Raw genomic sequence first — 15,343 nt, 5'->3', positions numbered from 1 at the left:
CCTCCTCCTCCTGCTCCCGCTCTCCCTCCCAGGGCCCCTCTCAGGCCCAGGCTCCACTCACCAGGAACAGAAGGAGGCGGCAGCCGGGCTCGCGGAAGATGGCGGCGGCGGCGGCGGCAAGGGCTCCTCTCATGGTCGAGGCTGCGGAGAAGCGCTCAGCTTCGAATCTCCTCACCGCGCCCCGGCCTCCGAAGACACTGCGCCGCGGCGAGGAGAAAGAGGAGGCGGAGGAGGAGGAGGAGGAGACCGGCGTCGCTCGCTCGCTCGCCCCCGAGACACACTTCCGGGTTGAGGGTGCCGCCCGCGGAGCATGCCGGGGGATGTAGTGTCCTCGAGGAGAGTGGGTTTCTGTTTGGACGAGCGCCCTCTCTGGTCACAAAAGGAAGCAGCCCCCCAAACGTCCCTGTCAGAAGGTCCCATAATGCGCCGCGAAAGTGGGCGGGGCCGAGGGGTGTCGCTCTGAGTGGCAGAAGGCGTCGGCGCCCTGAGGGCACCCTTTCCCTCGGCAACAAGAAGCGGGTCACGGTAAGCACCGCTGGAGGGCGCGCCAGGGGACCGACTGCGGGGACTAAGGGCCCCTGCTTCCCGTGTTTACGTCACGCTTCACTTTCTCTCGGAGGCTCTTTAAGGGACTTCAGCCCCCAGAATCCCAGGCTATTGGCCAACGTGGCTGAGGCTTCTGGGAGCTGAAGTCCAGAACTCTTAAAGGGCACAGTTTGGGGACCACGCGCCAAACCTCTTGGCCTTAAGGCGCGTGAAGCAGTGGTTCCCAAACTTTGGTACCCCAGATGTTTCTGGGACTCCACCCCCCAGAATTCCTGACTGTTGGCCAAAGTGGCTGAGGCTCCTGGGAAATGAAGTTCAAAACACCTGGAGGACCAAAGTTTGGGCATCACTGGTGTAAAGTGATAGAATTCAAAGACACAGCCGTCTTAATCTGTAGAATCAGATCTTGTAGCTCCTTTGAGACTCACTGAAAGAAAAAAGTTGGCAGCATGAGCTTTCGTAAATGTCAGTCTACTTCCTCAGATACATTGCATCCGATGGTGTAAAGTGAGCCAGCCACTTCAAGCTGGCAGGTAAGGGCAACCGATGGTTAGCTGTTCAATTTGTCAAGGATAGGGATACATGTTAATGGCATATTCCCACGTGTGGGTTTGAATAAGGCACATTTCCAGCAGGGCACGGTTAGATCATCAGGCAGTAAAATGTCTTTCCCCATGATAGATAGATCTGCTCACAACGTGTTTTCATCGTTTATATAGTTGCCACCAATGCTGTGAGTCAACCTGCATTAAGAGCAAGTGTGTGCTTCTCCTAATATGAGGTGCTTTGACCTAGATCTAGAGGGAATGTCAGCCCATCTTTTATGCAATTGAACCTTGTTAGTTGTTTCTAATATTTAAGTGGAATGTCTTTTCCAGTACAGTGTGCCCATGTCATATGTGGCTTTCAACAGATGTTGAAAGCCACGCAGGAGTGTGCAGGACACAAGGGGCGGCGCGTCCCATTGCGACTAATGGGGCGTGCGCCCATGGCACATGCACACCATCGCACCGCCATGTGCACAAGCCCCATTCAGTTAAATGGGGCTTGAGCATGTGTGGCATTTGCTTTACGTAGGGGAGTCCGGAACAGATCCCCCACGGGGCGGACTGTAGTTTGCATCCATTGCTCCATGTCCTCGTCTCTGGAGTAGCAAAAAAACCCAAGCTTTCGCCATACGATGTCCTTTGAAATATTTAAACAGGGCTATCGTATCACCTCTTAGCCTTCTCTTCTCCAGGCTAAACATCCTCAGCTCCCTATGGCTTTCCTCATAAGGCATGGTTTCCAGGCCCTTTACCAATTTAGTCGCCCTCCTTTGGACACGCTCCAGTTTCTCCTCATGCTTTTTGAATTGTGGTGCCCAGAACTGGACACAGTATTCAAGGTGAGGCCTGACCAAAGCAGAATAGAGTGGCACTATTACTTTCCTCAATCTCTTAGACACTATACTTCTATTGATGCAGTCTAGAATTGCACTGGCTTTTAGCTGCTGCATCACGCTGTTGACTCATGTTCAGCTTGTCGTCTACTAAGATTCCTAGATCCCTTTTGCATGTACTTTTGTCAAGCCTGTCCTATATCTGTATATTTATTTTTTTTCTGCCTAAGTTTCTTATACTTGTCCATTTTAAATCTTAGCTCAGTTGAAAATTCTTTAGACACCATTCCTTGTATCTTTAGACACCTCCCAATTTTCCTTGTCGTTGGAACTGTTTGAAATTGCACCTTCAGTATCTCTCTTTAAAAAAACCCCAAAACCTCCCATCCATCATGAACACCCTTCTCTATTAGTAATCCTGACCACAGAACCATCTCTAGTATTTTCCTAGGTTTACAAAAGTCAGCCATTTTAAAGTCTGGGGTAAGTGTCTGACTATACTTGGTTTCCCCTTTCTGTTCTATAACAAATTCCAGGATAACATGGTTACTCCCATCTAAAGATCCCATCATGTCCACCCATTAACCAGGTCACCACTGTTGGCTCAGATCATAGCTATAACGGCTGATCCCCTTATTGCCTTTCCCGCCTTCTGGTCAATAAAGTTTCCTGCAAGGCAAATGTGGCATTGTTGGACCTTAATTTTTTTTAGCAGAGTTTGACTTCCAGTCAGTATCAGGATGATTTAAATCCCTCATTACTACTACATTTCTCTTCTCTGAATATATGGTCATATACTGTAATCCAAAAAGATATCATCCAGGTGCTCAGTCTGGCTTGGAGGTTTGGCTTGGAGCTTTTAAACACACTGTGGCAAAGGAGCGCTGAGAAGCCACCGCCACAGCAGCAAAGGCATCTTTTTGCTGGTATTAAAAGGAGCAGCAGTTTGCTGTTCTTTTAATGGCGGCAAACTGCCAGATTGAGGCTTCAGCATGTAGTTGCTGCGGCTCCAATATGGCGAGGAAAGGGGCAGCAGGACACCACTCCAAAGGGCAGTCTGTTTAGCCCCTAAGTTCCAATTATGAGATTCAATCCTCCAGGTTTCGGTTATGCCTATTACATCATATTTCATTTTCTGTGTTAAGAGTTGAATTTTATCTTGTTTATTCCCAATGTTCTGTGTATTTATGTAGAGATAACTACAATCATGGGCCATTCCCTCTATCTACATTTTTGAGGGGGTTATTCCTCCCACTGTTGGATCCTTATACTACAGTTGGCCCTCCTTATCCATGGATTTTTAATACACGTATTCAAGCATCCACAGCTTGAAAATATTAAAAAAATATATAAATTCCAAGTATCAAACCTTGATTTACCCATTTTATATAAGGGACACCATTTTGCTATGCCATTGTATTTAATGGGACTTGAGCATTCACGGATTTTGCTATTCATGGGGTTCCTGGAACCAAACCCCAGCAGATAACAAGGGCTCACTGTACTTGCACTCTGCATAACAGGTTATCTTCAGCACCTGAGAAATTCTTGCCTTTAAGGATACTGTCCCCCTTCCTGACATAATTCATTTTAAAGTCCTCCTGATCAGATTTTTCAGACTCTTAGCAAAAACATTCCTGCCCACTCCCATCCCTTACAAGGCATCCATCTTCAAGTAACCAAATTGTTTCATGTGGTACTATCTGTTGAGCCAATTGTTTACCTCTACTATTTTTCTCACCCTTCCTAAGCCATGCCCGTCAACTGAAAGAAGAGATGAAATAACAACCTGAGCATCCAGGTTCTCCACTTTCCTACCCAGAGCCTCAGAATCCCTTATAATATTCTGACAGCTTTGCCTTGTAGTGTCATTGATTCCCATGTGAACCAAAAAAGGGGGAGATAACGGTCAGTGGGCTTGATGAGTTTTGTCAGCCTCTATTTCATTGTAGATTTTTGCCTTAAAGACATCCCTTTTGTGTTTTTTAACCAGGAGAGCCTGCTTCACTCTAAGAAAACCACACACTCCCTCGTATCTGTAGTGTGGATACATGGGCCTTAAGTTGCTGGACCTTCTCTTCCAACAGGGCAACCAACTTTCACTTGATGTAGGTGAAGTTACCCTTATCCTTCAACAAGAACACAACCATACCACAGCTGTTACACATGACTGCAACAGCTCCCTCACTGTCCCTGTTCGGTAGTCTTAAGTAGGCACTGAAACAGAACTCTGGACTTTGCCCGCAAAACCATCCCTGTTGGCCTTGCCAAGCTCCAGGGACAAACTGGGGCTGCAGCTATATGGAGGGCTAATGGCTGTTGGCTCCTCCTTCAGCTAAGTCTCTGACACACTTTCTCTCAACAGAAGCCCCACCTCCCTGAGGCCATGCGATCAGGAAGCAGACCTTGGACTACACACTAAAGAACAGCGGTTCTCAACCAGTGGGTTGCGACCCCTTTGGGAGTCAAATGACCCTTTCACAGGGGTTGCCTAAGACCATTGGAAAACACATATTTCTGATGGTCTTACGAAATGAGACATCGCAATTTTATGGTTGGGGGTCACCACAACATAAGGAACTGTATTAAATGGTCATGGTATTAGGAAGGTTGAGAACCAATGCTATAGAACAATAGTATGCTAACGAGCATATCATCAAGCCTCCACTTAATGAGCACTGTAAGCAAGCCTTTACTCAGAGCACCCAAACCAAACAGACCCACAAACTTTCCCAAAAGACTCTCTGGGGCTGGGGGAGTTTAGCAAGGAGGATGGTGGCTCTTGTGTCCTCAGCAACCATACTCCTTCACTGACTGACTGAAGTCTACGAAAGCTCATGCTGCCAACTTCTTACTTTCTTTCAGTTAGTCTCTAAGGTGCTACAAAATCTCTCTGATATTGATTCTACAGGCTAACACAGCTACATCTTTGAATGTTGTCCCAACAGTTCAGGCACACACCTCTTGCACCTAATAATTATTAGGATTCCTGGTAATGCTGATCATGGAGGCAGGTGACGGCTTCCCCTTCTTATTCCCTTGAGGAATAAATCAGGCTTTAAAAAAGTGAATCTTTAATAACAAAAAGAAATAAGGAGTGTGGAGTTGGAGAGCACACACACACACACACACACACACATATATATATATATCACACCTCAATACAGCTAGGCTGAGTTCAAAAGGAGAACATACTAGCAAAGACAACCAAGGATCAGGCGGCAGCCTTTGAGTGCCAGATTATAGGCTACAATAAGTGGAATTGGTCCAGATCAGATGAATCTTTCTACTTCCAGTTTCTTTCCAGAATATCCTTTAAAGGAGGTTGTAATGACCCTGCAAGGCCCCTGGGTCCAAGTTATAGGAAGAGTTAACCTAGAAGACATAGTTCATGTTAATCAATGGGAAGTGTGTACGTGGAGAGATCTGTTTGGCTTAGACATGCACAGGATTCTGTTAGACACCCACTAGAAAGTAAGAAAGTGGAAAGACTTAATTGGCTCTGACTACCACTTGAGTTCTGTTAGCCAATGGGAGAGGAGAAAGGAAAAAAGGAGAAACTGGTGGGCAGGATCAAAAGGTGAGAGAGGCCTGTAATGTAAACAGGTACAGTACTAGCTTCTCTGGTCTGAGTGAGGGAAAGACTCTCCAGTAAAGATTAGAAAACCAAGGGCCATCTAGTTAAGTCTGTTAGGTTTTCAGTTCTTTTGGAAAGGGATTAGACGATAGGGATAGCAATGTGTGGATTTGGAGAGCACTGTGTTTTTATATATATCTGTAAAACCTGTGTTTGTTTGTTTTTCTTTTAGCAGCCGGGAGAAAGGTACTTGGGAAACTTGTGTCATTTAACTCAGCTGATTTTTCTTTCTATAAATAAATAGTGTTACCACTTACTATGTAATTTTTCTTATTTCTTTTTGTTATTAAAGAGTCACTTTTTAAAAGCGTGATTTATTCCACAAGGGAATGAAGCCCTCACCTGCCTCTATGACCAGCACTACCAGGAACCCTATAATTATTAATCTGTGTTCCCAATAGTGAAAGAGAGAGGATGCTGAGCCCTTGCTCTCACAAGAACATGAGGAAAATTAAATCTCCAAAGAAGATTGTATCACTGCACTAGGAAGAGAAGGCAAGTCTGGGTAGAGTTCAACCGCGTCCCAGGCCCCTTTTTGTTACAGAGGTTTTCTCACGTGTAAAGAAGCAGCATATTGTTGAGTGTATGTCCAGCCAGGTATAAGGCAAGAAAGAGCAATAAGGCAAGAAAGAGCTATCAGATTCCTGGAAGAACTATTGCATTGGTTTTTGGTGACTGAAATACCTGAGGCCAATAATTTGGCATCACCTTTGGAAAATTAACTGGCCTCATGTACAGACAACTGTGAAATAAATTACATTTGCAACTTACGGCCTTTAATTAGCTCCTTAAGTAGTTCCTAAGCTGGATATACAATACTGGGACAAATTATCACATAGGGTGCTCTTTTCCTAGAATTAGCAATTCTGTTGTTGCTGTTGTGTGCCTCAAGGTTGTTTCTGACTGATGGTGACATAAGGTGAACATCTCATGAAGTTTTCTAGACATGATTTCTTCAGATGGAGAATGCCATTGCTTCCTTGGAGGCTGAGAAAATGGGACCTGCTCATGGTTACCCATGAGTTTCAGTGGCTGAGTGGGGATTCGAGCCCTGTTCTCCCAGAGTTCTAGGCTAGTACCCAAATGACTACACCATGCTGGCTGTTAGCAATACTGTTTACTGGGAAATCCTGTTAAAATTTTATGTTAAAAGGTAACGGTAAAGGTTTCCCCTTTGACAAGGTTGTCAAGTAGTGCTCATCTCTGTTACTAATTCAAAGAGCCAGTGTTGTCAAAGACAACTTTGTGATCAGTGTCCAGCATGACTGCACAGATTGCTGACCTTCCCACCAAAGTGGTGCCTATTTATCTACTTGCACTTTTACATGCTTTCAAAACGTTGGGTTGGCAGAAGCTGGGGCTAATGATAGGAGCTTACTCCATCACATGGCAGTTGGGCCTCGAACTGCCAACCTGCTGATTTTGCAGTTAACAGAATCAGTGTCTTAACTGCTGAGCCACCACATCCCACAAAATTAATGTTACTTACTTCTAAATAAAAATGGTTAGAGACTAATTTTATATGTATGGGTGATATAAAGTTCAAGCCCTTGGCTTCTCCTCAAGATTACATGTTTCATGGCAGCTTTTTGGTAAAAACAACAACAAAACAGAAACAGAAACAGAATAAAACATGACTGATGTGGGGACCTTAATATTTGTTGAGTTGCTGCTTATTTTCTTTGCCTGGTGCCACTCCTGTGTCTTTAGCAATACGGGTTGCAGAAATTAAACAGATTAAGTATATTCCTTATATCATTACTGACAGCAACTTCAGCACCTCAGTTTCTATGCTGGGTTGAATTTTCTTAACATAGGCACAGTGAAGGGTCACAATGACATTAAAATTGTTCATTTGTTTAAGATAATTTATCTTTGCTCATAGTGCATCCACACAGTGATTTTGTTGATTTAAAAGCACAATAGAACAATATAAAAAGATAAAATCAGAACAAAATGTAAATCCACAACAAGCAATCAGTATAATCAATGCAAAATATGAACAGCTATGTTAACACTTGAAATTTCTCATTCAGCTCCAAAAGCACTCATAATAATAATAATAATAGGATTTATTTATACGCCACCCAATCACTGGGAATCTGGGTGGCTTACAACAGAGAGGATAATAGGCGGTTCCCTGCCCTCAGGCTTAAAATCTAAAAAGCTACAACACAAAAGGAGAAGGGAATGGTGAGAGGGGGAGGGGATCAGGTCCAGCATTCTTCTCTCCCTCTGAGGCCTGGACCAAGGCAGATGGACTGAGGGAGGGCTCTTCTTCTTCAGGCTAGCCCTGATGGAGCTGGGCCTGCCTGGTCAACTCCCTCGCAGGCCGCAAGATGACAGTTAAGGAGGGAGGAGTCTCTTCTTCCAGGCTAGCCCTGATGGAGATGAGCCTGCCTGGTCAACGCACTGTCTAATATGTCATCAATGGTATAAGAGAAGGTGGATGCCAAACTTCCTTAGGAAAGGAGTTCCAAGGTTTCAGCGTCATTCTCCATTCCAGCATCAGGGGCATTGGTAGTCGGGAGAGGTCCAGAGAAAGAGAAGGATGATGCAGGGAAAAGGTTTTAACATGGGATTCTGAATGGAAAGAACTGGAGGGCAGTGGTGTTTGGTAGTCGGGAGAGATACAGGTGGAGTGTAGACACATTTCTTGAAGGGAAGCAGTAGTCATGGTGTTACTGAATGGGCTTCTTTCCTTTTCCCCTCTGAGAAACAAACACAACATGAGCTCAGGGGGTAAATCTTGTCTGCTGCTGATTCTAGGAAAAAAGAATTTTAGAAGGATCCATCCTATCCTGCTATTTGCAGCAAAGACAGGCTGCCAAGTAGACAGATTTGTTGAAGAGGAACAGCAATTGATCAGTGGGTTTCTTAGTCATTCTCAGAATGGAGGACATTTTGGAGTTCCTCCCAAACCCCCAGAGAGAAGGTTGAAATGTAGGACATGTTCAGGAAAAAGGAGGATGTCTGGTCACACTGCCCCCATCCTATATCTGTACATTTCATTATTTTCTGCCTAAGTGTAGTACATTTCTCGAGTTGAAAATCATTTTGTTAATATGACAAAATTCAGGAGAACATGATTACTCTCACCTAAGGATCTAGCCACTTGCACCCCATTAACCAGGTCATCCCTATTCAATATTTAACTCAAAGCATGTGTAAATTTTACACATAAAAAAGTTTGGGGAGAGAAGGAGGAGGGATCAGAGCTTTCACATCTCATGCCTCCCTTGAGCAACTTTCATGCATGCCCCTGGGGTCCTACCCCACCACTTGAGAACCACTGTCTTAAGCATTTCTCATTTCTACCTGTTTATCACATATTCATGAAAGTAAAGCTTTTGCTGGTAAGATTTCTTTCTTTCTTGGGTATAAACCAGGGGTTGGCAACCCCCGCCCTGCAGGCCGGATGCGGCCCACGAAGGCAGCAGGACTGGCCCCAGCCCGGTCCTGCTGCTGCTGCACGAAGCGGCCCGCGGAAGCTGCCTGCCGCACGAAGCAGCCCGCGGAAGTGGCCTGCTGCCTCCTGGGCTCCTCCATGGCCCTTGGAGCCCTTTTGGCCGAAAGGAAGGGCCTGGGACGGGTGCCCAAGCCCTCCCCTTTGGCCGAAAGGGCCCCTTGGAGCCCGTTCGGCTGAAGGGAGGGACTGAGGAGGAGAGGGTGGACACACGCCTCCTCCTCCCCGCGGGGCTTCGGTGGAAGCTCCGCCCTGGCATGCGGCTCCGCCCCCGGAGAGTGGAATCTCCACCCCTGGCACGCGGCCCTGCCCCCGGAAGGTGGAAGCTCCACACCCCCCAGCTTCGGCCCCCCCAGTTGTCTGAGGGACAACAACCCGGCCCCCGGCTCAAAAAGGTTGCCTACCCCTGGTATAAACAATCTCAATCACATTCTTTATTTTTATTATTATTATCATGCCATATTGAGCTGAATCTTCATTACTGCTGATCTATGATCTGTCATATGTTTATCTGATAGAGACTAGGCTCCAAAACACACAGCATAAATACAGTGAGCCCTCGGTGACAGTGGGCTTGCCATCCATGAATTGAGGCATCTGCAGACTGCAAGCCTGGGATGTCCCCAGTAGCGGCATATACTCATGGCCACATCACCATTAGGGACAGCCCCCATTGTCCCGTGGTGACACGTGAATGCAGCTGTGCTGCCATTAAGTTCCATTGACCCCAATGGTGGTGTGGCCATGGGCACGCACCACCATGGGACAACATGAGCTGTTTCTAATGGTGGTGCGGCCACAGGCACACGTCGTCATTGGGGACAATGCAGGCTTGAGCATTTGCAGATTTTGGTTTCCGCAGGAGGGAGTCTAGAACGGATCCCCCTTGGATACCAAGGACCCACTGTAATCCACTGTAAGGGAACTGACACAGGTTCCACCTGTGCAGAACCCATTACTTAACCCAACAACGGCCTGCTGTGATGCATTTAACAACTTCTTATTAGATAAAATCTTTCAGATATGAGCCGACTTGGATGCCAGGGTTGTAGCAGAATCGATTGATGACGTGTCCAGCAACTTGGTTGATGAGATTATACTGGATCAGTTTGAATCAGTGTGTACCGATGATGTGGACAAGCTCCTTGGTAGAGTGAGGAAAACGACTTGCCCTCTTGGTCCTAGCCCTTCATGGCTGGCCGTCCAGCAGGGAGATGCCTTGAGGATGTTCCTAAGAGAGGTTTAATAACACCAACAGGGTCACACGACATCATCAGGAAGCGACAGTAAGGCCGCTTCTGAAAAGATCTTCCCTGGACCCTTTGGACATGAAAGGTTATAGGCCAGTTTCCCATCTATATTTTCTGAGCAAAGTGACCAAGAGGGCTGTTGCTCTTCAGCTCCAAGCTGTCTTGGAGGAAACCGATCATCTGGATACATTTCAAACTGGCTTTAGGACAAGATATGGAGTTGAAACTGCCATGGTTGCCTTAGCTGATGTTCTTTGTCTAGGCATTAACAGGGGTAGTGTGACTCTGTTGGTGCTATTAGACCTCTCAGCGGCTTTTGGTACTCTTGGTACTCAGCGGCTTTTGGCATCCTCTTGGATCACCTGAGAGAGTTAGGAATTGGAGGAACTGCGTTACAGTGGTTCCATCCCTTCCTCTCAGGCAAATTCCAGAGGATGATGCTTGGGAACAGTTGCTCCTCAAAAAACAGCTTGTGGCATCCCTCAAGGTGCCATCCTGTCCCTGATGCTAATATATATTATATATGAATGAAGCGACTGGGGAAATTATCCAGAGGTATGGGGCAGGGTGTTATCAGTATGCTGATGACACCCAGATATATTTCTTCATGTCTCAGTCTACAGCTCTGTCTTCAGATGGCGTCCCTCCTCCTCCTCTTCCTCTTCCTCCTCCTCCTCCTCCTCCTCTATCTTAAAGCAGTAAAGGACTGGATGAGGAAAAACAGATTAAAACTGAATCCAGACAAAATGGAGGTACTTACAGTAGTGGCCCTGAACCCAGGTATTGGGATACAACCTCTAGTCCTAGATGGGATCACACTCTCCTCAAAGGACTGTGTTCGCAGTCTGGGGCTGCTTCAAAATCTGTTGCTCCAGATAAATGTGACAGTCAGGAGCACCTGTTATCAGCTTTGGCTGATATGCCAGCTACACACTTTCCTGGAAGTAAGGGACCTAGAAACTGTGGTACACATGCTGGTAACCTCGCGTCTCGACTTCTGTAATGCACTCTACATGGGGCTACTCTTGTGCTTAGTTCGGAAATTTCAGTTAGTGCAGAACATGGCAGCCAGGTTGATCTGCGGTAAAACCAGAAGAGACCACATAACACCAATTTTAAGATCGCTTCACTGACTGCCCATTAGTTTCCAGTCGCAGTACAAGGTGTTGGTTATCACCCTTAAAGCCCTAAATGGCTTGGGTCCAACCTACCTTTGGGTCCGGCTCCTTCTGAACAATCCACCCCGCACACTCAGGTCCTCTGGGAGGCACTTATTGCAACCTGTGAAAACTAGATTGTCGGCAACTGCCCAGAGGACCTTTTCGGCAACCGCTCCCAGGTTATGGAACGGCCGTCACATTACCACCTTAGACAGCTTCAAAAAAGCTGTTAAAATGAATCTTTTCCAGCAGGCCTTTCCTGAATAGACAACCGGCCACCAAAAATCTGAACTTCCTATACCGTTGACTCTCGCCACAGTCACTCTTTTGATCTATTTGTTAATTTTGTTTGTTTGTCATTTTAAGGTATGTTTTAAATTACGAATTGTTTAATTGTATGGGGGGGGGATATGGGTCTGTATTGTTTTAATGTGTAAGCCACCCCGGTTGTGTTGCACAGGAGGCGGAACCGCCCTGGTTCAATGCTAGGGAATTCTGGGAACTGTAGTTCTGTGAGACATTTAGCCTTCTCTGTCAGAGAACTCTTATGCCACTTAAAGCAGTCTCAAACTGAATGATTTCAGCAGTGTGTTTTGGACCTAAATGTTTTCATGATTTTATTTTCTCTCAGACTACAAAAATCATCCCCTGAGGTTTAGTTTTTCCACACTACTATATCTCCATTTGGTTGCATTTTTTTGAACTGGGGGTTGTCATGAACATCAGTCATTTCATTTCCTCATATATCTTTTCCCAAACAAAACAAAAGAGTAAAAGACTAAGGAAATAGAGCCAGCTATTGAACTTAAATCTTCAGTAGGGCATGTAAAATTATATTCAATTATGTTCAAATAGAATGGGAAATAGAATTAACTTGCATTACAGTAACAGTACAAGTTCTTGAACTAGATTTCCTATCATATAAAGCTTGAGTGTAAAAGGGCCCATACAGACAGGCCAAAATAAAGCTGCTTCGGGTCATTTTAGAGATCTGTTGTTTAAATGATGTGTGCATCCTAATTGTCCGGAAGCCATGCCAAAGCCACACTCCAGTCCTTAGGACTGGAGCGTGGTTTTGGTGTGGCTTCTGGACTCTTAGGACGCATGCATCATTTAAGCAGCATACCTCCAAAGTGACCTGAAGCAGTTTTATTTTGGCCTGTCTGTATGGGGTCAATGTCTTTGGTATTCCCTTTCCAGAGAGTTTATAATGCCACTCTCCTTGCTGTCTTTCCACAGCCCATGAAGACCATTTATTTATTTATTTATTTTGGCAGGCATTGGAAAGCTGTTCAAATGGAATGGGTTTTCTTTTTTTATTTGTTGTTTTCTATTAAATGGTTTATGTTTTTATATGGGTTTAATTTTTTGATAGTTTAATTACATTTTAAAATTTTGTTATGTAGCTATTTCTTTTTTTCTGTTGGTAGCTGTCTTGTATACTGAAAAGCAAATAAGGCAAAAAGTAATAATAAAAATATATATAATTTAAAATTTGTAAAACTTTGAAAGCACTGCTACATTGGTGCAGTGTTGAATTTTACATAAAACATTCCCTTTGTTTTATGACCAAGTTCTTTTTGTGTTAATGCTGCTATTATGTTTAATGTGTTTATGCAGGACAGACCTCTGAACCTTCAAAACGGATTATGAATGCTTCTGAGACCTGGCTATTCAATGGTTCCTCACTAGCATCTCAGGTTCATGCCGCTGCTGTTAACGGGCACAAGAGTGCTCTTCTAAAGCAAATAGCAGGTAAAAATGTTTTCCTTGGTATATGTATCCTACATTGCACTCGCTTTGTTTTACTTTTCCTCTTGTGTAACAGTACTTTTGCAACTGCAGTTCTGTTAACATTTGAACAGGCATAATAATGATAATAATAATGTAAATAGAATGGGACATGGTTAAGACGCTGTGATGATGTCAGTTCTGACAATCATAAGGATGGAAGGTTGGCAATTCGAGGCTCGAGTGCTGCATGATGGGGTTAGCTCCCATCATTAGTCCCTGCTTTTGCCAGTCTAGCAGTTTGAAAGCATGCAAATGCAAGTAGATAAATAGGTACCCCTTTGGTGCGCAGCCATGCTGGCCATATAATCACAATGTAGTCTCTGACAACACTGGCTCTTCGGCTTAGTAATGGAGATGAGCACCACCCCCCTACAGTTGGACATGACTTGACAATCTTATCAACGGGCAATACCTTTACCTTTAAATAAGATAGAGGATTTTTTTTTAGCATTAGGAGTTACAAATCATGTACAGTTTTTCTCATCATTATCTATTTATATAGTGCTGTTTTGAAGTGCAGAGGTTCATCATGACAGCCTCTCCATGTCCACAGGGAGAATCCGACAGCCTTCAAAATGCATGTTTGCTGAGCCCAGAAAGAGTAATAAGATACAAACAGAGACTGTAATACATAACATTGCTGTTATCAATACTGAAAACTACTTTTTGTCAAAAACTTCATAATAAAACAGACATAAAAACAAAAATGACCAATGTGGCATAACTGCAGTGCTGTACATAGTTACTTGGAAATAAGCTCAATTGAAATTTGTGGCATTCAGTTCTGGTTGCATAGATTCAATTTGTAAAACACATTGATGTCCATTTAGCTGACATGCAAACCTTAACTTTTAGTTAGACATGCAAACAAAATTGAAAGTACTGTAAATGTTATTATTTGAAATAGTAGCAGGGAGTAGAAAGCTGAGAAGAGAGAAGAAATGTTTAATCTCTTGTTTGTTATATATATTGCCCCCTTGAGTCCCTGTATTGGGAGAAAGGCAAGATACAAGAAAATTAAAATAAAAAATAATAAATATGCCCTATTTTTTGTCTTCATTTATGATAATTCCAACCTTTAGTACTCAAGATATTTTGCACTTCAATTCCCAGAAGCCCTAGCCAGTTTAATAATTTGTAATTAATTGTGGGGGTTTAGAGTTGGGTTTTGTGTATTTGTTTTTTTAAAAAAAACCACTTGGTGGACTGAAGACCTAAAACCTTTGATGACTGGGCACAAATAATATGAAAATCTTGTCTCGTATTCACTTTCCAGAGCATGGAGGGTCTTTTAGTACTCTGATGTTATGCAGCCATCACTCCTGTTCTGAAAAATAGTTCTATCTTCCCCCAAGTTCTCCATTTACCAACTGACTACAGTGGGCCCTTGGTATTCACCAGCGCTTGGTTCCAGGACCCCCTGTGGAAACCAAAATCCTTGGATGCTCAAGTCCTATTAAATACAGTGGTACAGTAGAATGGTGTCTATTATATAAAATGGCAAAATTAAGGATTGCTTTTTGGAATTTATATATTTTAAAAATATTTTCACGATGTGGATGCTTGAATCTATGGATTAAAAAATCCGTGGATATGGAGGCATGACTATAGTGACTATGGGGCGAAACAGACAGGCAGGAACCATTCATCTGGAGTCTGTTTAGACAATGGCAGTTACCAAATAATGCCAAGCACCAGAACCTGATACACTCTACTTGTTAGCTGAGTGAGATTGGAGGGGGAACATATCACAGACCTATGATGCAGCATTGATCTCATTCTTTGAGCATATTCCATAACAGATGTTTTTTCAGCTTTCTCAGGGAAAAAGCTTCACCACTTGAACCTCTGTCACATTGTTTTGTCATGAAAAAATGACAACCCTTGGACTCTTAGAATATGGCTTGTTGTTTGTAACACATACAGCATTGGCCTGCTCTATTACAAGCAATCTGGCTATCAAGCAGTTACATCTTTATATAGTTTAGGAATTGACTCTATTAGATAATAATCTTGGGAAACAAATATTTCAAAAGGAATTATATTTGGCAAATAAGCTAATAATAATAATAATAATAATAATAATAATAATAATAATAATAATAATAA

General features: G+C 43.9%; 1 protein-coding gene across 4 annotated transcripts in view; it reads left to right on the top strand.

Annotated features, from left to right (window-relative positions):
* The first annotated feature begins 423 nt into the window (after window positions 1-423).
* The window catches only part of INVS (inversin), a 109,796-nt gene continuing 94,876 nt past the window's right edge, over window positions 424-15,343 (top strand). For 3 of the 4 annotated variants that reach the window (XR_006104760.1, XR_006104759.1, XM_042476595.1), the window contains exons 1-2: window positions 424-525; window positions 13,061-13,195. Coding sequence is in view for 2 of the 4 variants with exons in the window: in XM_042476595.1 (XP_042332529.1) it covers window positions 13,090-13,195 (106 nt within the window). In the remaining 2 variants the exon portion in view is untranslated. Of the gene's footprint in view, window positions 526-950; window positions 1,080-13,060; window positions 13,196-15,343 lie in introns of those variants that run through there. The other variant, XM_042476597.1, reaches the window with a different exon arrangement.

The sequence above is a fragment of the Sceloporus undulatus genome, chromosome 6, assembly GCF_019175285.1.
Source record: "Sceloporus undulatus isolate JIND9_A2432 ecotype Alabama chromosome 6, SceUnd_v1.1, whole genome shotgun sequence".
Lineage (NCBI taxonomy): Eukaryota > Metazoa > Chordata > Lepidosauria > Squamata > Phrynosomatidae > Sceloporus > Sceloporus undulatus.
The sequence above is the reverse complement of the archived record's forward strand: the minus strand, read 5'-3'. Positions and strand labels throughout refer to the sequence as shown.